The sequence below is a fragment of the Chironomus tepperi genome, unplaced genomic scaffold (assembly GCF_022539635.2).
Source record: "Chironomus tepperi strain 1889 unplaced genomic scaffold, CSIRO-AGI_Ctep_v1 contig_13, whole genome shotgun sequence".
In the NCBI taxonomy this organism is placed as follows: domain Eukaryota; kingdom Metazoa; phylum Arthropoda; class Insecta; order Diptera; family Chironomidae; genus Chironomus; species Chironomus tepperi.
Genome location: NW_027226135.1, coordinates 1,222,899 through 1,248,193, shown reverse-complemented (window position 1 = coordinate 1,248,193; position 25,295 = coordinate 1,222,899). Strand labels below are relative to the sequence as shown.

The window sequence follows — 25,295 nt, the reverse complement described above, 5'->3', positions numbered from 1 at the left end:
TTTTCTATTCAATTCCACCCAAAAGTCATCAAATCATATCTCAACCTTGCCTAGATGCGTAGTCTACACAACCAAAAAAAAAAAAAATCCTTATCAAGTCATTCTAATATCAACAATCAACAGATTGATATCTTTGGTTTTTCCAACCCGTCATAATACGCCCGGGGTACTTATGAAACCCATAAAATATACGTTAATAAATCAATGAGCTTGTGATAAGTTTACACTTGAAGTTGATATGACTGTCAAAGTCATAATCTTATCAAGTTTTTGGCTACTACTTACTGTAATTAAATCACTTTAAGATAACGCATTTATTATATGTGGATAGATTAAGTGTTACAGCAGGCTACCAAAATAGAAATTTCAATTAAGGTGTGTTAAAATCAATGACTTGAAGAAATTTTTTTTTTTGTTTTTTTCGTTAATATCTGGAATTAAATTTGTCTAGAGTATAATGAGTGCTAATGTCCGGAAAGGGGTTTAGGAGATTGGACAGAAATGTGTGTAAACATAGGCTTAGATTTTGTTATGATGTTTTTTTAGATTGCTGGAAGATTAAAATGCCAGACTTCTAATTCGACTAAGGTTTTATGTGGAATCGACTTGACTTAGTGATCTTAACTGTTAATCTGAATAGCACAAGTCGTTTACTTACTTCGCTAACCGTACATATCAGTTGTGATCCAGTCATTCTCAGATGCCGGCTTAAACTGATCCTATGTATATCTGGCTATCGCTTCAGCAAACTTGCTAAACTAGCCAGACAAGTTGTCTAATCGATCAAAAACTCAGCTACATTCCGGCGTGACTCTGAGTTGGTGAAGAATTTGCTATAAATGCGACACCTTTCCAGAGTAACATCAGAAACGGATTCCAGTAAGCCTCCAAGTTACTGTCTGCCATCTCTTCAATTCCATTGAGTATGTTTTTTACTTACTTAACTACTGGAACTATGCTCCGACTTGGAGCCTAAGCTATAACAAAAGGCTTTCCAGCAACAGAGTCAGCTGTACAAATTCTCTGTTTTAACATCTAACAGACATTTCCGCATTACTCTTCTACTCAGCATGCTTACCAGCATGAATTGACTGTATTAACTTAGTTACTTTATTTGATAATCATACAGATCAATAGTGATCCCTAGTCTCATCCTTAGTTGGCCTCTGACGCTCAATATGTCGTTGTCTATCATCTGTCAATTACGAATATCATGTAAAATGCAGTCTTTGTCAATAGACTCTATAAAAGAGTTCTTTGGCTGTACCCTTGGAATTTTAAGACCATTCAATTATTATTTCGGAATTTCTATTGTTTAAATGGAATTCAATCCCCATTCTACATTGCGGCTAGAGAATATAATGTGTGAAAGGTCCCTTTAAGTGCCTTGGCACACATACTTGAGTACCGTAGCACACACATTGCCCACCACTGCTTTAGATAGCCTGGTTGTTTAAGCTCCTGATTTTCAATGTACTTTTTTCCAATGCTCTTAATCAGAGTTGTCATACAGGATCTTTTGGAATGGTACCTAGCTGTATCATGGTAGCTTTTGCCTTTTTCTAGACATTATCTATAGAAATGCACAATAACAAATTTGTCGGCAAGTGTCTCTGTTCTTAATTGTTAAGGCTCAAAAATGGTTAAATCATCGTCTTTTTGACAAGAGGGGGTTTAAACGGCTTAGGGTTGGATGGATGCTTGGGAACCATAACCCACCCTATTGGACGGAGTTCTATACAAAGTTATCAATAAAGAAACCAATAAAATACTTTAAAAATTCAATCAAATGCAATAATTTATTTAAATTTTTCCTTAACGTATATCCAGTGTTACTCAAACTTCATCATCAAAAAGTGTCATTTAGTTCAATGTCCTAATCAATGTCAAATTTAATGATTGTTGTTGATCCATGTCAAGAAGCTTGTAACACGAGCGAAACCAGATGGGAATCCAGCAACGCAACCAGCAGCAGCAACGAAACTTGTAACACCAATTTGAATTGGACGTGAATCACCAGCACGTGGAACTGAAAGGACACCACCTGAATCACCATTGCATGTTCCTTGATTAACACCTGATGTTGCAATACAGATGACTGATGCAATAACAACAGATGATCCATAAACTCCAGCACAGACGGCATTTGTAACAACTGGATTGTATGCCTTACGTAAGACAGCTGATGTAGCTCCAGTATTTGTTGTACGTCCCCATCCAGTTGAACGTGCTGTTTCACCGACAAACAATTCACTTGCGAATGCAGTTGGAAGACGTGTTGGTTGAACGGCAGCATTGTGTGTCCAGAGTGTTGGTACAATCAAGATTGCAATATCGTTATTCAAGTTGCTTGGATTGTAGTTGGCATGGATACGATAGTTGGCTGATGTGACTGTACGACGTTGTTGTGTAGCTTCAACAATATTTCTGTTGTGGGCACCAGCAATGACTAATGTTGATTGTGATCCAATTGGACAATGAGCAGCTGTAAGTGCAGCATTTGTACTCAAGACTGAACCACCGCAAAGACCAGTTCCAGTTCCAAAGTTCATGTGAAGTGCAACTTGGTATGGATGACTGTTTGGTACAACCTCAACACCACCAACAATACGTGCAGATCTTGGATTTGGTGTAAAGACTTCTTTTGGTAATTCACGACCTTCCCAGAATCCAGGCATATCCTCAACTGGTACAATCATTGTTGCATCAACTGGTGCATATTCTGGTGCATTAAAGTCCTCTTCGGCAAATGCGCCGATGGCAAGAAGTGCAAGAATTAATAATTTCATACTTGTATTTACTGCTGACTGTGAGCCTTCACGTATCACAAACAATACTGGTGATTTTATGGCTGAAAATCACATTATTTATACTAATAACTCAGACAATCAAAAGATGTGTAGGAACAGAGATTTTTTTTTGCCGGTTAGACTTAAGAGCATTGTTATCAATATAAAATGTGTGCGATAGCAGTGCTTGTTCCTTATTTAGAATTTAACTGATTACGATAAAAAAATAACGGTAATACTGTGATCTTAAAGGGCATTAGAAGTAATTGATGTTGATGTCTAGGAATTAGGCAGGGAATTAGGAATAGGAATAGGTCAGGGTTGTAGAAGCTGTTTTTGATCTATTATACACCTTACTGTCTACAGACGTTCTTTAAACCGCGGCAATGCGCCCCAGCTAAGATAGTAAGTAATTATCCACATCAATGACAAGCCATGACCAAAGCTACTCACGATATGTTGTTCATGGCCTTTCTAGGTTTCAGTAACACAGTAGAGCAGAAGTGGACAACCTATGTGCCGAGGCTCAAAGCTCTATAAACCGTCTAAACCCTTTAAACTATCAGATGAGCCGCGAATAATTTTATAGAGCTAAATTGTATCGTGGGACGTAAAATGTTGCTCATCACTGCACTAGAGTGTCGCAACACACAGTTTGAACAATACTGGATTAGAATAAGCTGGTTATTATCTTGGTTATTAGGCATCAATAGTCAAAATAGTTAGATTCAGTCCTGAAATGACATAAAGAGCTCTAGATTGCTCTAGAATTCATAATTTGTCTCGATTGAACATGCTTATTGTAACTACTCGTGTATCAAGTGCTATCGAAGACTAATATCATCACTGCATCATCACCACAGGAGCCAGGGATATGTTAAAGGAAGAATAAGACTTGGAAGTCATACCGACCCGAATGTTTTTGGTAAAATTTTTCATTTCGCTAAAGATTTTCGTAAAAAGAAGCAAATTTCTATCCGAAATTTGAGCGATCTATTTCAAACTATCGACAATCCCATTCACAATGCCATCCATCGCCCCCTGTCTAGGTTGTCTGAACAAAACTGAATTTGAATTTGGTAAAATCGGAAAAATTACACAATTTTTAGTTTGAGGTTAGAAATATGACCAAAATGTAGACGATCCTAACCCAAACTCCTATGCCACTTTTGGGAAACTCTTGGGAGTCTTGAGGTTAGAATCCGAAAAACCTAACAATTTTGAGGTTAGATTGGAAAAAATGTGATCAAATTTGAGGTTAAAATGGGAAAATTCCGAACAATTTTGAAGCTAAAATGACAAAATTTTCCGAGCAAATTTGAGGTTAGACTCATAACTACACCCTCTACTTCCCCCAAGTTTCCACCTCCACTTCCCCTCAACTTGAGAATCTTCCCCAATTCCCCTCAAAAAACTCTCAAATCATCCTTAAAACCAGTCAACCAGTCAAAACACTTCTGTCTAATCTCTTACAAATCTCTGCAATCCATAAACTACTTTTTCCTATACATCATCAAATAATCTCAAGTTGTTTACCAAAAATAATACCAGAAGTACGCTTTATTACGACCAGAAAAACCCAATCAAAGCAATCAATCGATTTTGGTGATAAACAATTTTAAAACTTTAGTTTCTCAACGGTTTTTCCAACAGATATCAAGTTAAGCTTGTTAATTTTATTTTGGCATAAAAGATTTATTAAATTTATCAAATTTTATTGAATTAATCAAGCTTGTTTTGTGACCTTGAATTGAAATTTAAGAATACTTTATTTCAAGTACCTTGGTTGGTGTTCTGGATATTTTTATGGCATATTTGAAATATTTTTTTTTTATCAATGACTGAATTAAGGCTATGACATCATATGGAGGAATTTCAATTTGAAGTGAAATCAATATTCAAGATATAAAAGGCTGACAAGAGGCTAAAAGTCAATTCCGGCCTACTTTGTTGATCGGACAGATTGTGATCCAGGCCTCCCTCAGATGACGCCTAAGGCTGGTTCTATCACCGGCTTCCGGCTGCCAATTTCTAATACAAAATGCAATACTGTCGATATCGACAGCTTCCTTTCAGAAGCTATTTTTTTGTCTACCACAAGCTCTTTTACCATCCACAAAGTGACCTGAATCCTAAAAAGTTGAAAATCCAAACTTTTCACATTCTAAACTTATCTAAAAGGTACATATTCAGATGCACAATTTGAAAACAGTCATGAAAAGCACTAGAAGTAGAAGGGCTGAAAAATCCAGTATTCCAACCATTTCTACATTATGTTGAGGCTAATTGCATAACTCTGGCTTGAGGAAACCCCTGAAATTAACTTAAATCAAGCGTTAGATCTGAGCCTGGATTTTCATCAAATTCTTACATTCAAGCTGTGCGAGACTTACTGGGTTTAAAATGCAGATTATGGCCATGAATTGGTAAATTGAAGTAGCAATCATGTTCCAATTTAAACACTTAGCTTCAATTTAGTAAAATTTCCATTGATCTGTTGACATGGCAAAATAAGTTTGTACAAATTTACTGTCCAGTAAATTTAATGACTCTATGCACTAATTCATATGCTGTCTGCTTCCAGATGCCACTGAATGGAGATTATGTCAAAATAGCAAATCGGTTAATTGACCCAAGATTTCAACTTCATTGTTTCTTTTAGTAAAATTGTATTTATTTGTATATAGACATCCAAAATAAGTAAGCAAAATAGAGTTACATCGAGCAAATATTAATAGATGCAGTAATACGTGAATGACTTCAGATTACATTGATCAAAACTGAGAACTTGTTGCTTTGTGGTCATGGTACACATAAATATTCCAAAATTAATGTCTTCTAAATAGCACAAGTCGGATAATCGATCCGAAATCTGGCATCAGATCAGCTTGCCTCTGGCATGACGATGGATTCAAAATGAGTCTGACGACAAGCATTGTACCAAGTCACTATTGCTTACTGTAGTTTCAATAAATTAACCGAGTACAGTAAGTGCAGCCTATTCTAAATAAGCAAGCTAATTACAATACATTTAACTAGAATTCGGCTAAGAACCACAGACCTGCAATTCAGCATTTTATCACGGATCTGCAGTTTTTAGCTGTATCTTATAGATTTAGACGGAAACTACATTTAACACTTAACATTCAATATCCCTTAATTAGTCCTATCCAAAACTCTAAATTGACCTGGAATATTCCAAAATTTACTTCGAATTTGATGCCTCATTTGCAAGCAAAACAATAAATTGACTATAATCATTAAGAAAATGTGAAAATCGTTTCCGAATTCGTCGTTCGTCTCATTTTGACTTTTCATCCTCTTTTGACATGAGTGAGTCTTGATTCATCTGCTCATCCTGATCATCATCATCATGTGATGTAAAACTGTTGATTGATTCCGCTTTCTCTAATTTCTTCGATACATCCTGAATGTCACGATTTATTTCCTGTAATGTGCTCATAAATTCATCGCTGTGATCAGCTACAATGTTTGGCCTGAGTGCTGCTTGTGCTGAATGACTGGAAAAATTTGACAAAATTTTAATTTCTTTTTTTAAACATTTTTGGATATTTGATGACAAGCTGCATGTTAAGGCACAGATAAGGCACAATAATCTCACCTAATTCCAACAACTTCAACTGGAATTTCCTGCTTAATTTCTTGAAATGATTCACCAAAACTTTTTGTTTGATTTACTGTTTGATCTTTTACATCTTTCGCTAGATTCGCGTCTGCTTGGACTTGCTCTAGAGTTTTTATTGTGTCCTCACCGATGAGTTCGCCTAGTTCGGCTTTGATGTCTTGTTTGAGTTGACTGGAATGAGATTTTTGAATATTTTAGTCAATTTTTGGATAGTTTCTCATTAAATGCTGTACATTTAAAGGTGTACGGCGTATAAATAGACGAAAATCCAGCCGTAGACCATCAAGGCTCTGGAATGAGGCCGGATTCCATCAAATCTGGTTTGAAATAAGCTTCTCCGAAGTCTCGGACTTGACAAATTCTCAAGACTGAGGCCAAGTCCAAGATCAAGATCAAGTATTGCTATACTTACTCAGGACTGACTCCTTTCTCGATATCACCCATTCCACCACCACCACCATCTCCACCATCTTCTTCTTCTTTTGTGAATCGATCAATGATGGAATTCACGACCGGCAAGAATGTACACACAATGACAATAGCTATTGGAGCTCCATATTCATCAATAACTAGAATTTTAATGAAATATAACCAAAATTGTAATAAAATTACTATTATTTGTGCGGCATAATCCGAATAGCACAAGTCGATTAGTAGATTCAAATTCCAACACCAGGATAACGCGACACTGACTTGGTGCCAGAATTTTGGTAAATTTGATTTTACGCTAGTCATTTCGTCTTACAACCAGAGTTGGTAGTACTTCAATGCAGACTCAGATCTATTGTTCAAATTTGACTTTGCACTTTACGGAACCCTAATGAGTATAAATGCTGTAAGGTTTCGAACGACTTGAGGCTATGTTCAAATAGGAATGTATAGGGATTTGTTAACGGATTTCAAAAGAGGCTTTTGGTTAATGATTAATTGGAGGGTTAAAAATGACATTTCCGATCTATTCTCATAATTCCGAGAGTCTCTTAACACCCCAGCTCCAAGATATTGACGAAATATGTCTACATATGCGAGATGTTACCCTCAAAAATGCTATGTTTGTTGCTTAAAACTTATTTGACGACAACCGAAATGAGTTTTGTCGATTAAACAACGCGAGTTAAACAAAATAGCCCAAGAGAAACATAACGCAGCATTCTCGGTACCAGTGACCAACTCAGTGACTTAATAAACACATTGTGCTACTCGAATAAAATACTTATAGTCAACTTACAGTCTCCAATTTTCTTCCCAGCTATGCTAAGTCGCTCTTCACCGACATAATCCAAGAATTGGAATGAAATTCGTGATTGTAGAGCTCTGAAATGTAAGAATTAAGAATCAAGTCAATCACATCAGTAGCCAATAAGCAAACAATCCCCTTAACTTACTTATCATGAAACTTAAATCCAGCCAAATCATTAATATCATCAAATGCAACATCAACATCATTTAATTTAACATTATATTTAATATCATCACATGTCGGTAGACAATTACACGGTGTCTTCTTCTTATCCTCATCATCATCAATTTCAGTCCATTCATTTGTTGCAAAGAAATAACAATGTGCATTATCCAAGTCACATACCGGCGTATCATTAGCACGTGGCATCGAGAACTTGACACATCCGCAACGATTAAGGGTATAATTAGCAAAGCATTCATAGTCGCAGTGAGCCTTTGTGTAGGAATTAAAAAATCTCAATTTTCTCTCTTCGGGGAAGTAGCAGTGACGCTTGTCGGGCGGGTAGTTCTTCATTGAGGCATCACTACGGATGGAGACGGATGATAAGGTGATGACCTTGCGATGATCATAGGATATGTAATGGGCTTTATGGAATGGTGTTGGAATCTCATTTGGAAGATGGAAGATGACTTTATAGACACGACCGAATGGTACGCAATAGTTTGTGGCTTCGGATTCGTTTAGTTGGAGGTAGATTGTTGCTGTGTTGACTTTGCCTGGGGTTAATTAAAAATTGAAGAATTTTAAAAATTGGAAAAATTGAAAAAATTGAAAAAATTGAAAAAATTGAAAAAATTGAAAAAATTGAAAAAATTGAAAAAATTGAAAAAATTGAAAAAATTGAAAAAATTGAAAAAATTGAAAAAATTGAAAAAATTGAAAAAATTGAAAAAATTTAAAAAATTTAAAAAATTTAAAAAATTGAAAAAATTGAAAAAATTGAAAAAATTGAAAAAATTGAAAAAATTGAAAAAATTGAAAAAATTGAAAAAATTGAAAAAATTGAAAAAATTGAAAAAATTGAAAAAATTGAAAAAATTCAAAAAATTCAAAAAGAAAAATTTGAAAAAATTGAAAAATTAAAAATTTTAAAAATTGATTTTTCTGGATTTTTAATCGATGGATGTTTGAGACAAATAACCAAAAACACCCTTTAAAATTGAACTGAATGAAATTTTAAAAAATTTGAAATTTAAAATACAAAAAAGAAATTTAAAATTTTTGTTGAATAAAATATTTTGTTTTAATAAAAAAGAAATTTAAAAAAAATTAAATTGAACGAGAATATTTTGAATTTTTTTAAATTTTCCGTTTTTAAATTTTTTAGGTTTTTTAAAGTTTCAAATTTTTAAGTTTTCGAATTTTTTAAATTTTTAAAAAACTATTCTAGTTCAATTTCATTATTTTTTAATTTCCAAAAAAAAATTTAAAAATTCAATTTTTTTAAATTCACATTTTTTTTTCAAATTCAAATTTATTTTAAATTTTTTTAAATTTCAAATTTCATTCAATTCAATTTTAAAGGGTATTTTTGGATTTTAAAATCGATTAAAAATCCAAAAAATTCCAGTAAAATTCAAAAAATTACCCCCCCCTTTCTTGAGACTCAATTCCTTCAATTTCCTCCATTAATTAAGTTCACTCACCAGGTCTAGTTGCATAGCTCATATATCCATTATCCAAATCAACAATTTCTGATATTTTAATATCCTTATATGAGTCAAATTCACTACTTATTTCATCCTCATTAAACACAGTATTATATCCTTTCATATTAAATGTATAACAATATCCATAATCCGTTAAAATCCGCGTAAATACTTTTTGACATTCGACCATATAATTACGTAAATAGCACGACACAAAAAGCTCATCGGACGTTAAGGAACTCTCACCGAGTAGCTTAACAATATTTAATTCCGTCCGATCTGGACACTTTTCAAGGACATAACCGCCAACATTTGGTGCACACCAGTGCGTATTGGCTGCGAGATAATTTTGTTGTGACGATGAGAGATTGACAGGCTGTAAATGTGCTATACTCTTCATATAGTCATTATAATTAGCCATTTGATGCTTACTAAATACAGGCGAACAAATTGTTATTGCTGGAAATGGAATCTCGTATTCCGGTGAGTTCATAATTGTTACATTTATGTCCGGATTCACTGCCCATTTCGTGTACAGTTGAAATGCAAAATAGACAATACCAGCAGCTGATGCAAGGAAAACACATCCTTTAAGGATTATTTTCATACATAAACCCATTTGACTGGTCAATATTCAAGTTCTAGACACAATTTCACTTCCAATAATGACAAAAGTTGCCAAAAAAACTAAGCACAAACTAGAGTGTGGCAAGTCTCAAATTCGAGTTTTTCGACATTAAATTGTCGAAAAAATTCGAACTTAATTTATTTTAAAATTCAAATTTAAGTTACAAAAAAAAAAAAATAAAAATAACGGTCAAAAAAAAAATTGAATTATTTTGAAAAATTAAATTTCCGTTACGAAAAAAATGAAATTAACGGTCAAAAAAAATTTGAATATTCACATTCGAACATTAGATTGTCGAAAAATTTCGAACTCAAATTATTTTAAAATACAAATTTCCGTCACAAAGAAAAATAAAAATAACGGTCAAAAAAAATTTGAATATTCACATTCGACATTAAATTGTCGAAAAAATTCGAACTTAATTTATTTTAAAATACAAATTTTCGTTATGAAGAAAAATAAAAATAACGGTCAAAATAAATTTGAAATTTATCATTCGAAATTAAATTGTCGAAAAATTCGAACATTTCGAACTCAACTTGTTTTCAAAATACAAATTTCCGTTACGAAAAAAATAACGGTCAAAAAAAATTTGAAAATTAACATTCGAAATTAGAATGTCGAAAAATTCGAACTCAATTTATTTTAAAATACAAATTTCCGTTATGAAGAAAAATAAAAATAACGGTAAATAAAGATTTGAATATTAACATTCGAAATTCGATTTTCAAAAAATTCGAACTCAACTTAATTAAAAATACTAATTTCCGTTACGAGGAAAAATAAAAATTAACGGTCAAAAAAAAAATTTGAAAATTGTCATTCGAAATTAAATTCGAACATTTCGAACCCAATTTATTTTAAAATTCAAATCTCCGTTACAAAAAAAAATATAAAAATTAACGGTCAAAAAAAATTTGAAATATTTTTTTGAAAAAATTAACGGTCAAAAAAAATTTGAATATTCAAAAATAAATTTAACGGTCGTTTTTGAGAAATCCACACTCTGGCACAAACTTTTAGTTACAACAGCTTAATTAGGAATGCCGCAGACTGACAGCAAATGTAAGCTTATAGGGGCGTGTTGCTGTATCCTCTTTTGAGAATTGGACATTCGTAATTTTCACACTTTTTTCTTCTTGTTGCTTTTGTGTCAGAATGTAATTTAATGTCAATGCAGATTAGGCTAAATTTAGAACAAAATATGAATTTTAATTTTGTGCTGTGAGTCTTTAGAGGATGTTGATGATGTGTTAATATGGTTTGAGGTGGATTTGGGGGGTTTGAGGTAGTTTTAGGTGTTGAGTGAGTTATTTTTTTGATGAAATTCAGCTGAATTTGTAGAAAACTTGCTGTATCTTTAGACAGTATTGGTATCTAAAGGTCAATTTAAAGCAATTTTCATGCTCTTAATTAAATGCACATATATCAATGCTTCTGTACTTTTAAGCAACTTTTAACTTTTAAAGCAACGGTCAGGCACTCTCAAAAAAATCTGTTTCCATTTACAAAAAGTCAAGAAAAGCTTAAAAAGACAGTTAAATTTGTTTTAATGTCAAGAATTCTCGACTGGAAGCTTAAAAGCTCAACAATGAAATATTGATGAATTTATGCTACTAAATAAAAGCAATTTGTCATTGTATGGAACAAGTCTTGAGTAGCATAAGTTGATAAATCGACTCATAATCTGGAAATTTACCATAATTACGACAGCATGATGCTGAATTTAAACAGAATCCCCAAGACTCAACATCTAAGACATATTCACTAATCTGATTGTTTAAAAGATCTAAAATCACCATTAATTTTATCAAAAAATACTAAAAAATTGCCACAACTAATAGCTTGTATTTATCCTATTCTGCTTTCTATTTTTCCAAAGAAGTTAGTATTATTGCGATCCGAGTTGTGATAAGTCGGTCATATGTCTAGTTAGAAATTCGAAATTTGATAGCAAGTCACACAAATGTCAAGTTTATAACTAATCGGATTTAGTTTCGCTAGTCCAAGAGCATGACCAGACATTTTTAAGAAAGAAGCTCAAAAATTTTAACTCAAAATTCTTCCGGATTCTTAAATATAAGAGGAGCAATAACTCCTTTCCTGATTACGTTTTGGACTCGAGCTTAGCTTGCTCTAGTCGTCAAAAGTTTCAAATTTAGTGTATAAAACTGAATTCTTATGATTCTATTAATTTTGGGATAATATAGTCGATTATATGTGCAAAATTCTTAATTATTTGAATGATTTTCAGCTCTATTCCTTATAGATTCCATTTGTCATGTCCAATTCTCATTCCTTTCACTCTTAAACACTTCAATTCTCAATTAAGCTTCAATATCCCAAATTTAAATCCTTTTTATATCCCAAATCCACAAACAATAGGCTTTTATTACACTTCAAACAATGGTCACTGCAGCTAGTTCCCTTTGATATCCTCACCGATCAAACACTTAACTGCTTCTGTCGCAAAAAAGACAAAATTTCATTTTATCATCATAAAAAGCATTTACTCAACATAATTATGCAAAATAATCCCAATAGATGGGATTTTTTGGGTGTATCCAGCATATTGCGTGTATTTAAAGGTTTTTGTTCTGTTTGTTAATTTTCATGACATTTTTATTGCACAGAAGAGAACCGACATGTCATGATAAATGCCATAATTAATGGAAATTTTAAGTTTTTGACTCTATGCCTGGGTTACACTCTGCTTAAATGCTTTACTGCTGTTGTTGTTGTTGTACTTTTAATTTATTGACACGAATAAATTAAATTTTACTTTCAAAATAATTTATATGATAATCGTGATGAGCGTTTTAGTTAACAATAATAGACATCGAGATGGTCTGCGATAAGGCTGAAAGGGAATGCGTCAAGTCGTAAACTTGTTGTCAAGTAGTCAAGTCTCAATTTTCAAGTTTCAAGTCTCAAATCGTCAAAAAGTCAAGTGGTCAAGGAGTCAAGTCTGCCAAGCCTATCAAGTGGTCAAGTAGTCAAGTAGTCAAGTCTTCAAGTCATCAAGTCGTCAAGTCATCAAATTTTCAAGTCGTCAAGTAGCCAAATAGTCAAGTCATCAAGTCATCAAGTCATCAAGTTATCAAGTCATCAAGTCATCAAGTCATCAAGTAGTCAAGTCAAGTCTGTCAAGTCTGTCAAGTCTGTCAAGTCTGTCAAGTCTGTCAAGTCTGTCAAGTCTGTCAAGTCTGTCAAGTCTGTCAAGTCTGTCAAGTCTGTCAAGTCTGTCAAGTCTGTCAAGTCTGTCTCAAGTCTGTCTCAAGTCTGTCTCAAGTCTGTCTCAAGTCTGTCTCAAGTCTGTCAAGTCTGTCTCAAGTCTGTCAAGTCTGTCAAGTCTGTCTCAAGTCTGTCTCAAGTCTGTCAAGTCTGTCAAGTCTGTCAAGTCTGTCTCAAGTCTGTCAAGTCTGTCAAGTCTGTCAAGTCTGTCAATCATTAAATCGTCAAGAAGCCACATAGTCAAGTAGCGAAATAGTCAAGTCTTCATTTAGTCAAGTCATCCAGGAGTCAAGTGTAATTCAATTAACCGACTTGACATTCAAGTCACAACTTTTATTCAACCTTTAACCATCACAAGCTTTAAGCATCACAATTGACAGGTAAAATTTCAGCAATTGTATCATAATCACACCACAGCTGTATGCTCCATGGATAGACACACTGTTGATCTTTATATGAAAAGACTAAATCACATGGACATGGAATAATTTGTGGAATCCAACGGGCACCATCGAATGTGCATTGATAGTATTGCCTGGAATTGAGAAGGAATTGCTTATTAATTGAGGGTAGGTAAGGGTTGAGGGTTAAAGGTAAGTGAGGGCAACTATGAGTCAAGGGTAAAGGGGGAATTTTCTGTTTTTGGGGTTCATCCCCAATTTCTGTTCAAAAAATGTCAACTTCCATTACCACCTTGCAAATGGAGCTGGATAGTTTACAGCTCGCTGTGCCTTTTCACAATCTGGTACGGGACAGTAAGTTGGCCAGTTTGGGTCGTGCATCGCTGGAAGTCTTGGACTAATTTTCACATTTTCTTGTGGATTTGCTGACACTAAAGTGGCAATAAGGACCACAAATGCTGGAAATTAAAGAATTTTTGTTAATTTTGCTGGAAAATTTTGAATTTTTATTTTTTTACCAATTTGAATTTTCATTTTCTGGAATCAGACTTTTGTAGACGGATGAAATGTACGGAATGGCTCATCGCTAAGTTTAATCAAAAAAGTAATTTTTTTATCATTTTTTATCAATTTTATTAACAAAAAAAATTGTAGATTATCACAAGATTAAATGATAAATTTAATTATACAGGATTGGATTGAGTTCAGAGCTTGACGTCGACTTGGATATTATATGGAGTTGAGTTAGGGGGGCCATCTGCTGTATTTTGGCCGGGACTCTTGCGCCTGTGACATGACAAAGCCTCAAAATGTCCCGATTTTTCAAAAAGTGTCCCGATTTCTTTGCGGAAATCCTCTGGCCACCCTAAGTTGAGTCCACTTTTTCATACAAAATTTCTAGCCGACTTTGAGCTCTAAAAATGATAATTCTGAGGTCCTTTAAAGCACACAGCATAAAAATTACCGAAAATCCAGTCTTAGGCTACCTTAACTCTAACCTCAGGCCGAAATTCATCGAATCTGACTTGAGGACAGTACCATGCTGACCCGGATTCAACTAGGTCCATCCATGATATTGCAGGATTTCCAGCCATTTTTACCCTGTGTGTCGCTTCAATGGTTTTGTATTGAAGACTTGAACATTGGGGTTTAATTCCGATTTGAGGATTATTTGAAGTTTAGTCAATTTTTCAATACAAAATCCTAGTCAACTTTAAACTTTGATCCTGATAGTGTGATTTAGGTCCGAATAAGTAGCAGTATCAATAGCCAAGCAGTCAATTATGCAATTTAGCATCACTTCTGATTAAGGCTGATGATTCAATGTGAACATCTGTGTAGATAATCTTATAAAATATTAAGCGTTCCGTTCAGGTAAAGGTAGATGTATACAATGTTGTCCTAGCAAGTCGTCATCCTTAAATACAAGCTCAAGAACCTAAAGAACCAAAGCTACTTGATAGCATCAACAGTGATGAGATGACGTTCTCAACGTGAGGACACAAAATTTGGTGACAGTACATGACAGAGTCAATAATTGGTTTGATAATTGGCAGGCGGAAGTCAGCGACCGACCAAGCATTAGAAGACGTCTAAGGTAGGTCATGGTGAAGTATGTGAGGTGTCAGAGCCAGCAACAGAGTCAGATGGACAGCATTTGGTTGTAAATTAAGCTCCACATACAACGCTTGGTTACAGTAAGTAAGTAAATATGAGAACCAAGAATAGAGCCGGACTGGACACAATTACTATGAAAGAAAATGAAATTGAGATTAATGGCACAGCTTAGTGCTTATTGAGTGCTAAGGATTTAAGGAAATTACATAACTAACTAGATGACGCCACTCTAACCCCTCCTACCGTAATTTCCAAAAATAGAACCCAATAACCATTAATATCACTTACCAGAACGTAGCTCAAAGCTCTTTCATTAGCAGGAAGTTTATATGTTATTGTTTTATTTGGATTTGGCTTATTTGGCGTATCTGTCAATCGACAGTCACTATTTCCACACCAAAATATATAATAATGTGACTTACTTACTTACTTCCTTGGCGAAGGCGCACGGGGGCCCATTGCCGCATTTAGAATTCGTCGAAAGCTGGATCTGTCTTTAGATAACTTCTGCCAGTTTCTAATTCCCAGCACTTTTGCATCGTTGCTCACACAGCAATCCCATGAGCTTTTTGGTCTACCTCGAGATCTCTTTCCATCCAGAAAGTTACCAGTTGTCAATTTAAGTATTGAAGCATCCTCTGGCCTTCTATTCACGTGGCCAGCCCATTTTAAACGATTTATTCGCAGAACTGTAACAATATCGGTCTCCTGAAATAACTCATAAAGTTCATTATTATGTCTGCTTCTGAATTCATCCCCATCTTTGATAGGGCCATAAATCGTTCTCAATACACGTCTCTCGAAAACACCAATTGCTTCTTCATCTGCCGCCGTTGTGTTCCAGGTCTCAGATCCATATAATACAATTACTCTGATCAACGTTTTATAAATATTCTTTTTGGTGCCTCTCGATAAACTTCTGGATGTTAACAGGTGCCTAAGAGAATTGTACGCACCATATCCCGACTGTATCCGCTTCCGCACTTCCAAACTCACATCCGATGTCGAATTGATCAAGGATCCAAGGTATTTGAACTCCTCCACCATTTCGAAACGCTTTCCATTCACGCACAGGTGACTGCCAATAAGCTGCTTGGTTCTTGCTGAAGCAGCAACCAGTAATATTTTGGTTTTTTCCTCGTTTACATGCAGTCCCAACTTAAGTGCTTCTCGTTCTAGCTTGGAGTACGTGTCTGTGATGGATCGAATATTCCGTCCGACAATATCGATGTCGTCTGCATATGCTAGTAGTTGCGACGATTTGGAGTATATTGTGCCAGTTAATTGAAGTTTTGTGACAATAATGTGACTTATTAAAGCTTTTTTGCTCAATTTTCGGTTGTGGTGTTGGAGTCGGAGTTGGTGCAATCTGCTGTAGAGTAATTGCCGAATTTTCGTACAGTTGTATTGCAAAAAATCCAATACCAACAACTGATGCAAGGAATATGCATCCTTTAAGGACTGACTTCATACTCGAACCCATCAATATCCAGTAAATTTGACACAATCTTCTCTTCTTTTACATCCAATGAAGTCAAAGGTCACTGACAAACTAACCACAACTTTCAATTTACAAATTTTTAACAGCAACAGCTTAATTAGAGGAATGCGCTGACCGAAAGCAATTGAAAGCTAAATTAGGGGCGTGTTGCATCCCTTTTGAGAATTGGATATGATTATTTATTGAACACTTAACAGCCATAGTTGTGAATAAAGACTAAGGGGTTGTTTAGCTATTAAGTAACGATCCTAGGGAGAAGGAGAAGAAGGAGAAGGAGACTGGCCGAGACGCTGCTGTACTTTTCTACTTTGCTGTTGTGCTCCGACAAAATTTGCGAAAATCTTCTGGCCAACCTCGTTAAGCATACTCGCAAGCATCTGTACTGCATCTGCTTAGTCTGCGCTTCAGAGCATTGTCTTTCCCTACTATGAGTAAAGATTAGATTGAGGGGGAATAGGAGGGGGATGTTGTCAGTAAGTCGATTTTCCGCGTGTTACGTAATAAGTGAACATTCCCCAAATGCTATTGCCATACAATACCCAACATAAGTATGCAAATTATTCCTAATAGATGCTGAAAAGTGCAAAAGTAATTTAAGGCTTCTGTTTGTTACTTTTAATTTTAAATTTTTATTGTACAAAAAAAAATAACTTAAAATAATTCAATTGAGATTACAACAGCAATAATAATTTGAGAATAAGATCGACTATAGTTAGCCCGGAGTTCACACGACTCCCGGAGCAGGGTTGCATCATAGTCAGACTCCAAATGACTCCATGGAGTCGTGCCAACTCTGAGTTAGACTTACAGATTAAAATAAAATACATAAAAATTCAGATAATAGCCATAAATAAATGCTAAAAATGCTAGATTCGTGCATAAAATATGAATTTCAGACTGTGTTCTTAGTTCCTGAATAGCACAAGTTGGTTGATTGATTGAAAAGTTGGCGCCAGGAAGGGGTGACTCTGGGTTAGTGGCTTTGAGTTCATGACTCTATTTTGGTATGTAAGCCTTGGTAACTATGGCTTGATGTCCCTAGCTTGATGACCCCAGCTTGACTCTTAAGATTCTAAATCCAGCACCACCTCACAGTCACATCTCCCTACACCCACATTCCCGATCAATCAACCAACTCATCCTATCCAAGATTCTATTCCTCAATTATTCTAATTATATCTTAAAATGATTAAACTTCTTTGGACTTCTCATACTCTCCATGACTGTCTTTGATTATATAAAATTCATCTACAACTGCTCCAGCCTTATCCATTGAGATTTGCTTAAACTGTATGTGACTGTGATTGTGAACATACATTTGAGTATATCCATAATCTTGTGAATGAAAGGCACTCCATTCTGGTATGAACTGTAAAAAGAAAGAAGATTAGGGTTAGTTAGGGTTTGTAGGAAATGGAAGGTATGCAGGCTTGGGCTAGATATAAGGTACCGTCCAAAACTGCAGGGCTGCGCAGATTAAATTCATGAAATTCAGGGTCTGGGGTTCATTGTCGACCCATAGGGCTGAACTCTAAGGCGGTAAGTGACCCCAAATACTACCCTGTATGCCTCAAAATCGGAACCGACCCCGACAGTCCAAATAAATCAATTAAAATTTCATACTCACATCCGGAAATGGCTCACGTCCCTCCTTACATCCAGCCGATCCAGTAACAATATGTACCGGTGCACCTGGATTTCTATACGGTTCCTCCTTTGATCCATTATAGACTTTATAGTCATAAATTGGCCACAATCTTTCATAGCTATGCTCATGTGCCCAAACTTCAACATCAACTCCATATTTATAGAACAGCGGCTCAAGTGCAAAGAATCCTGTAAACGGTAGACCAGCTCGAACAAGTGTTTGGGAATGTGTGCAGTCATCGCCGTTGTTGTTTGAGCAGTACATGGGTCGATGACCGAAAACTGGAATTGGAAATTGAATGAATTTAATTAATTTTGAGGATTGAGAGGTTTAGTTGGTTCAGTGCTGTCTATGCTGTGTGCCATGGTAGTCTATTGTGTCATAAACCGTATGCTGTGTGCGGTTTTGGTTTTGACTGACCATCAAGGTGTTTCGTGGCACATACAAGCTTGGACAACACCGACATCCACTCGGACTCGACCAGGTCAACCAGATCATCAACTCACCAACAATCCATGGCCTCAGCTTCCTATTTTCAGGCTTTGTTGCCTCAATCAAGTCCTTTTCAATCCACTGATATTGATTGACGAGTGTTTTAAGTCCATAATTCATAAAATAGTAAACTTCCGTTGAGATTGCAATAAAATGGACTGGACCCAAGTTGAATGAGTAATACAGACTGTCACCACTGCCTGGCATGTTGAATCGTGCTCGATAGTTTGAGAAATTGCTGGAAAATTATTGAAATTTTGGTGAATTTTTTGGTATAATTTGGGGTTTTAATAGCGGGGATTGAGGGGTGTGCAATAGTGGGGTAGGGTAGGCTATCCTGGGTAGGGTATGTATAATATAGCCTACCTGGGTAGGGTATGGATAATATAGCCTACCTGGGTAGGGTATGGATAATATAGCCTACCTGGGTAGGGTATGGATAATATAGCCTACCTGGGTAGGGTATGGATAATATAGCCTACCTGGGTAGGGTATGGATAATATAGCCTACCTGGGTAGGGTATGGATAATATAGCCTACCTGGGTAGGGTATGGATAATATAGCCTACCTGGGTAGGGTATGGATAATATAGCCTACCTGGGTAGGGTATGGATAATATAGCCTACCTGGGTAGGGTATGGATAATATAGCCTACCTGGGTAGGGTATGGATAATATAGCCTACCTGGGTAGGGTATGGATAATATAGCCTACCTGGGTAGGGTATGGATAATATAGCCTACCTGGACCTATCTGGGTAGGGTAGGTTACCCAGGTGTTGATCCCCCAGAATTGAAACCCCAATCCACAATAATCCCAATCTAATACTCACTATGCCTCCTCATGATTACCCGGACACGTCAAATACGGCGCATATGCAGCAATACTTTCAATTTGATTCATAAATTCATCACCAACACGTGCATTATCATCATGCATATCATATGCAAAGTCACCAACATGAATAATTGCATCATAAAATCCACGTTGTGTTTCCTCCTGTAGACGAGGCAATGACTGTATATTTTCATTACCCATATCGCCATAAAGTGCTATTCTCGGTTGCCAATCAGCACCTTCGGGAAATGTCTTGAAATAAAATATTGGTGACCAGCCTTGTGTACTTCCACAATGATAAATGTACTTGGAATCGGGTGATAATTCAGTCAAAATAACTTTATGGATGTACTGTGAGTGATGCTCCTTACCGCCGTCAATAAATTTACTTCGTTCACCGGTTGCGGTGAGGGCAAAGCCATTGACACCATATTCAACAATTGACTCGCCTGGATCATCAATTGTACTCCATGTTACGATCATTTGTGTTGAGTCATCTAGAAATTAATATGAAAAATAAGTTGAATTTTTGTGATATTTTTTGTGTTAGTCAGGAAATGTTGGATAGTCAGCATGTATTTTGAATGGATTTGTTATTGAATGTGGTATGGAATTTTGTTGGTTTTTTGGTCAATTTAGAATATTTCGAGGGTCTGGCGCAACCAGAGGGTCTGGCGCAACCAAAGGGTCTGGCGCAACCAGAGGGTCTGGCGCAACCAGAGGGTCATGCGCAACTGAAAGGTTTAGCGCAACCAGAGGGTCTGGCGCAACCAGAGGGTCTGGCGCAACCAGAGGGTCTGGCGCAACCAGAGGGTCTGGCGCAACCAGAGGGTCTGGCGCAACCAAAGGGTCTGGTGCAACCAGAGGGTCAGGCGCAACCAGAGGGTCTGGCGCAACCAGAGGGTCTGGTGCAACCAGAGGGTCATGCGCAACCAGAGGGTCTTGCGCAACCAGAGGGTCTGGCGCAACCAGAGGGTCTGGCGCAACCAGAGGGTCATGCGCAACCCCTCAATAATTCAAACTAAATTTAACTACTCAGTACAGTAAAAATCTAGAACTTTCATCCAGGAAGCTTCATGTAAACTCATAAGGTCAGTTCTAATCACCATACTAATCTATCTATCCCTATTCCAAACAATTATCAACCCTAAACTGATAATAATGCTGACAAATCAACAAAATTGACGCAAAGATGACCTAATTTACATCAAAATCATGACAAATCGACAAAATTGTAATTAAATGCGTAGATAAGGTTCTGAGTCAAATATCCAACCTGAATCACCATCATCTTACCTCCAAGTGATAAATGCACAGCCTGTGGCTGATAATGAAGTATATTCGATAGCACGGAATTAATTAAAATAAATAAAAATCCAAATAAACGCAAAAACATTTCTGAACTTTTTGACTTTTACACAAAGAATGAAGAAATTTTTTATTTTGTTTTGATGATAAAGAAGAAGGAGAAAATTGAAAACAAAGTGGTGAGATTTGAGTTTACGCATACGTAAGGGTTTTTGGTTGTAGTGGTAAGTGGTGAAATATTTGAAATTAAATTGACTGTTATGAATAATATGAAATGTTTAGTGTCTTCTGTGTTCTGTTTTCATTCTTCGGTCTTCGTCAATCTTCGTCATTCTTCGTCGATCTTCGTTAGTCTTCTGTCTGTCTTCGGTCTGTCTTCGGGTTGTCTTCGATTTATCTTTGGTTTGTCTTCGGCTTCTCTTCGGTTTGTCTTCGGTTTGTCTTCGGTTTGTCTTCAGATTGTCTTTGACTTGTCTTTTGATTGTCTTTGGTCTGTCTTCGGTTTGTCTTCGACTTGTCTTCGGCCTGTCTTCGGTTTGTCTTCGGCTTGTCTTCGGTCTGTCTTCGGTTTGTCTTCGGCTTGTCTTCGGTTTGTCTTCGGTTTGTCTTCGGTTTGTCTTCGGTTTGTCTTCGGTTTGTCTTCGGTTTGTCTTCGGTTTGTCTTCGGTTTGTCTTCGGTTTGTCTTCGGTCTATCTTCGGTTTGTTTTCGGTTTGTCTTCGGTTTGTCTTCGGTTTGTCTTCGGCCTGTCTTCGGTGATCTTCGATTTCTGAGCATCGATTCCTGTAATTACTCATATAATCTATCTAATAGAATCACAAACAACACAAAACCTTGCAAATAGCAATTAACTAATATTTATTTCAATAGTAAAATAACATCTCAATCATAATTGAACATCTTGTTATCCTTTAAATTTCAAAGAGCACTTAAACTAAATAAGTATATAAAATCCTCATAATTAACATCTAGCATGTCTGTACACAAGTAACAAATGGAGGTGTTTTACATGTGCAGACCTTGCATTGATCACCATGTTCCGGTGATAAATTGTCACCAATTGACAGCTTCAAGTCACCAAATACACATTGTGGTAAATCAGGTGCTGTTTTTGAGTTTTTAGTCTTAATGACGGTTGTGTCATCGTCGGGACAACGCGTTCCTATTGGACAGCTAAAAGAGTACAATTTATTAAGCATAAAGGAACTGAAAAATCCTCAAAATTCTCACCAATCCTCAGTTTTGTAGTAAATCGGTACACATCCATCATGAAGTCTATCACTATAATGCAGGTCAATATTACAGTTGATCCTCTTACAATATCTATTCTGATGTGCTGGCTTATCTTCAAAATCTCTGCCGCACCAGCACGAGTAGCATGCTTGTTCCGGTTCCATTTGTTCACCTTCATAGTACTGCTTACCATGGAAGTTGCATGTTGTGAGATTCTTGAGGTCATCATCTAAGGATTTTGAGAGATTTTAATGAGTTTTGTGGGATTTAATGGACTAGAATGGAGGGTATGTGTCCTGGGGACGGAACTTGACCTGCCTACATCTCTCTTGCAGCTTGAAGCTTGCCTTCATCCCACATTTAACCAAAATTACGTGCATTTACGAACAAGTCAATCGGTCCATCCCAATATTAAAAGAAATTCACTAGCCAGTGGTGGACAACCTTTTATTTCTAGCGGCACCTCTTGGTCGCAAGCCTCGACACCAAAACCGCACGCGGCATACGGTTCTTTTCATTTTTCAAAAACTTCCAGGTGTAAACGGGTGTGCCGCGGCACACAGGTTGCCCAACACTGCCCACAACTGCCCTAATCCACACTCAAATTCCAAATCCAACAACTTACCACAAACATCTCTCGATTTACAGCACTTATCTTGCTCATATTGTGATATGCAGTTACGTCCCCTTGGCTCATATGATCCAAAGAACTCAGGACAGTCAATATGTGCACATGTTATCTTGGCTGGCTCATCGGGATAATATCTTGTACAACGACATGCAACTGTACATGATGATTCTAATTCGGAATCTTCAACTTTTTCCATTGGCTCATATGCTCTTCCTTTATGATAACATTTGCTAATGTCACGTCCGGTGAATGATGAACAGTCGAAGCTACAAAAAAGAATGTCGAGAATTTTTTTGGGTTTTTTGTTTAGTTGTTTAGTGATTAGAATTGATGATGTGAATTTAGATGAGGAATTTTGGGAGTTGAGGGTGTATTTAGGATGAGTGTTGAGGGGATTGGGAGTGGTTAGAGGGTAGAGGGTAGAAAGGGAGGCAGTGGGGTTAAGGGGATAACAGCATTTGAAGTAAATTACAAGAATTTAGAGGGTTTTTTGAGAATTTTTCAAGAAATTGATAAAATTGACGATTTTTCGGTGGTCAAGGGGGAAGTGGGGAGGGGTTGACCACCCTGAATACAGCCTGGTGATACCCCTATGATAAATCAATAGAATTTGTAGAAATTGCAACAATTTAGCGGGTTTTTGAGATTTTTTTCAGAAAATTAAGTAAATTGGAGGTTTTTTGGGGGTCGAGGGGAAGTGAAGGAGAGGTTGACCCCCTGGGTACTGAATACCCTCCTAGGCATACTTCTATATTCACTAAAGTTGATGAAATTGCAATAATTTAGTCAATTTTCAGTTTTTTTTTCATTATAATGAGTAAAATTCAAAATTTCTCTGGGGTCAAGGGGAATGGGAGAAAGGCATGACACCCTGAGTACCCCTGGGTATACCCTTATGATGACAATGGTTGATGAATCAATGGGATTTGTAGAAATTACAACAATTTAGCGGGTTTTTGAGATTTTTATCGCGAAAATCAGCAAATTGGAGATTTTTGGAGGTCAAGGGGAAAGGGAGGTGGGGTTGACCCCCTTGAACACCCTCTAGGTACACCTCTATGATGACTATAGCTGATGATTTCCTCCAAACCCGATAATATGCTTTAAAACACTCAAAATCTCTCAAAAACTCTCAAAAATTCTCCCAAAAAAGAAGATCCACAAACCTTAACGGACAGCAGTAGCCTTGCTGATAAATTGGCTTACATCCGAGCTCCTCATAATGCTTTGGCACAACAGGACACTTTGTGTTGTCACATTTATCACTTAAAACAGCCGAACACAACGAGAGTATTACAATTGTGACTGCAAACATGACTATTTGAGGTCTAATTCTCTCAAGAGTTGAAACGAAACTGCTGAAAAAATGGGGAAAAAAATTGCTTTATTGAGAGAATTGTGGAGTTTTTGTGCAGAGAATGAGAATATAATCATCAAAAAATATTTTATTTATTTACATTGGGAAATACCGGTTTTTTTTTTCATCATATTTAAAGGTCGTGTTGGTCAATTCTATACAGAATAGTCATTATCTTTTGGAGGAGACTCAATTTGGCGGGTGAGCGAAAATAATAGCGGGGATAAAGACTGGTCAGTGGACTTTACTGTTAAAAATTGAATTTTTAAAAATTATTTTGTTTTTTGAATTTTAAAAAATTTATAAAAATTCAACAAATTAAAAATTTTAGAAAATTAAAAATTTAAAAATTTTACAAAAATTTGAAAATTTTAAAAAAATTTACAAATTTAAAGATTTTTTTACAAATTTAAAAGAAATATAAAAAAATTCAAAAAAAGTTTTAAATTAAAAAAAAATAAAAATGTAAAAACAAATTAAAAATTTAAACAAATTCAACAATTTTGTATAATTTACAAATTCAGAAATTTAAAAAAAAATTTAGAAAAAAAAACATTTTTAAATTTTAATTTAAAAAAAAATCAAATTTTAAATTTTAGAAAAATAAAGGTTTAAGTTTTTAAAAATTCAAATATTAAATTTTTTAAAGTTTAAATTTTAAATTTTTTGAAATGTAAAAAAAAGTTAATTTTTAAAAATTAAATTTTAAATAGTAAAGACCACAAATTTTTATAAAATTTAAATTTAGTTTAAAAATTTTCAAATTTATTTTCATTATTAAAAAAACTTAATTTGAAATTTTTTAAATTTAGTTTAATTTAATTTAAAATTAAATTTAAGATTTTTAAAAATGGCAAATTTTTAATTTTATTAACCAAGTTCAATCTAAAAACCCTGAAAAATTTTTGAACAAAAAATACTCAGAACGACTGCGAAATATTGGAAGGCTAAATTTAAATCAATGAAATTCTCTCTTCATTTTTGGTCAAGCACAATTCAATTATTGCACGTGAGTTGAATAAATTAAATTTGAATATAATAAAAAAAAGTCATTTAAAACGTGCAAAGATTTATTGAAAAAT

General features: G+C 35.5%; 6 protein-coding genes across 7 annotated transcripts; all 6 read right to left on the bottom strand.

The window, feature by feature from the left end:
* Window positions 1-1,769: 1,769 nt before the first annotated feature.
* Window positions 1,770-2,852, bottom strand: LOC139090745 (brachyurin-like). Its single transcript, XM_070640552.1, has one exon. The coding sequence runs from the start codon at window positions 2,787-2,789 to the stop codon at window positions 1,893-1,895; it is 897 nt and encodes a 298-aa protein (XP_070496653.1). The 5' UTR covers window positions 2,790-2,852; the 3' UTR covers window positions 1,770-1,892.
* Window positions 2,853-5,808: 2,956 nt separating this feature from the next.
* Window positions 5,809-9,975, bottom strand: LOC139089885 (pickpocket protein 28-like). The gene is made up of 6 exons (XM_070639523.1): window positions 9,325-9,975; window positions 7,821-8,394; window positions 7,664-7,749; window positions 6,848-7,004; window positions 6,412-6,606; window positions 5,809-6,310 (listed from the first exon to the last, which is right to left on the bottom strand). The coding sequence occupies exons 1-6, from the start codon at window positions 9,944-9,946 to the stop codon at window positions 6,091-6,093; spliced, it is 1,854 nt and encodes a 617-aa protein (XP_070495624.1). The 5' UTR covers window positions 9,947-9,975; the 3' UTR covers window positions 5,809-6,090.
* A 3,512-nt stretch (window positions 9,976-13,487) lies between these two features.
* LOC139090954 (uncharacterized) lies at window positions 13,488-14,225 on the bottom strand. 2 transcript variants are annotated; one of them, XM_070640857.1, is made up of 3 exons: window positions 14,109-14,225; window positions 13,880-14,048; window positions 13,488-13,724 (listed from the first exon to the last, which is right to left on the bottom strand). In XM_070640857.1, exons 1-3 carry the CDS (start codon window positions 14,122-14,124, stop codon window positions 13,550-13,552), a joined length of 360 nt encoding a protein of 119 aa, XP_070496958.1. In that variant the 5' UTR covers window positions 14,125-14,225; the 3' UTR covers window positions 13,488-13,549. The 2 variants fall into 2 exon arrangements, with proteins under 2 accessions (XP_070496958.1, XP_070496967.1); XM_070640866.1 differs by having other exon boundaries at window positions 13,883-14,048; window positions 14,109-14,224.
* A 3,125-nt stretch (window positions 14,226-17,350) lies between these two features.
* On the bottom strand, window positions 17,351-21,133 carry LOC139090618 (acid phosphatase type 7). The gene is made up of 5 exons (XM_070640402.1): window positions 20,982-21,133; window positions 19,681-20,182; window positions 18,863-19,086; window positions 18,336-18,637; window positions 17,351-18,077 (listed from the first exon to the last, which is right to left on the bottom strand). The coding sequence occupies exons 1-5, from the start codon at window positions 21,079-21,081 to the stop codon at window positions 17,898-17,900; spliced, it is 1,308 nt and encodes a 435-aa protein (XP_070496503.1). The 5' UTR covers window positions 21,082-21,133; the 3' UTR covers window positions 17,351-17,897.
* Window positions 21,134-21,271: 138 nt separating this feature from the next.
* Window positions 21,272-21,769, bottom strand: LOC139089876 (serine/arginine-rich splicing factor 11-like). The gene has a single exon (XM_070639511.1). It carries the CDS (start codon window positions 21,767-21,769, stop codon window positions 21,272-21,274), a length of 498 nt encoding a protein of 165 aa, XP_070495612.1.
* Window positions 21,770-21,826: 57 nt separating this feature from the next.
* LOC139090767 (uncharacterized) lies at window positions 21,827-24,229 on the bottom strand. The gene is made up of 4 exons (XM_070640589.1): window positions 24,023-24,229; window positions 22,851-23,122; window positions 22,223-22,454; window positions 21,827-22,165 (listed from the first exon to the last, which is right to left on the bottom strand). The coding sequence occupies exons 1-4, from the start codon at window positions 24,169-24,171 to the stop codon at window positions 21,961-21,963; spliced, it is 858 nt and encodes a 285-aa protein (XP_070496690.1). The 5' UTR covers window positions 24,172-24,229; the 3' UTR covers window positions 21,827-21,960.
* Between the last annotated feature and the right edge of the window lie 1,066 nt (window positions 24,230-25,295).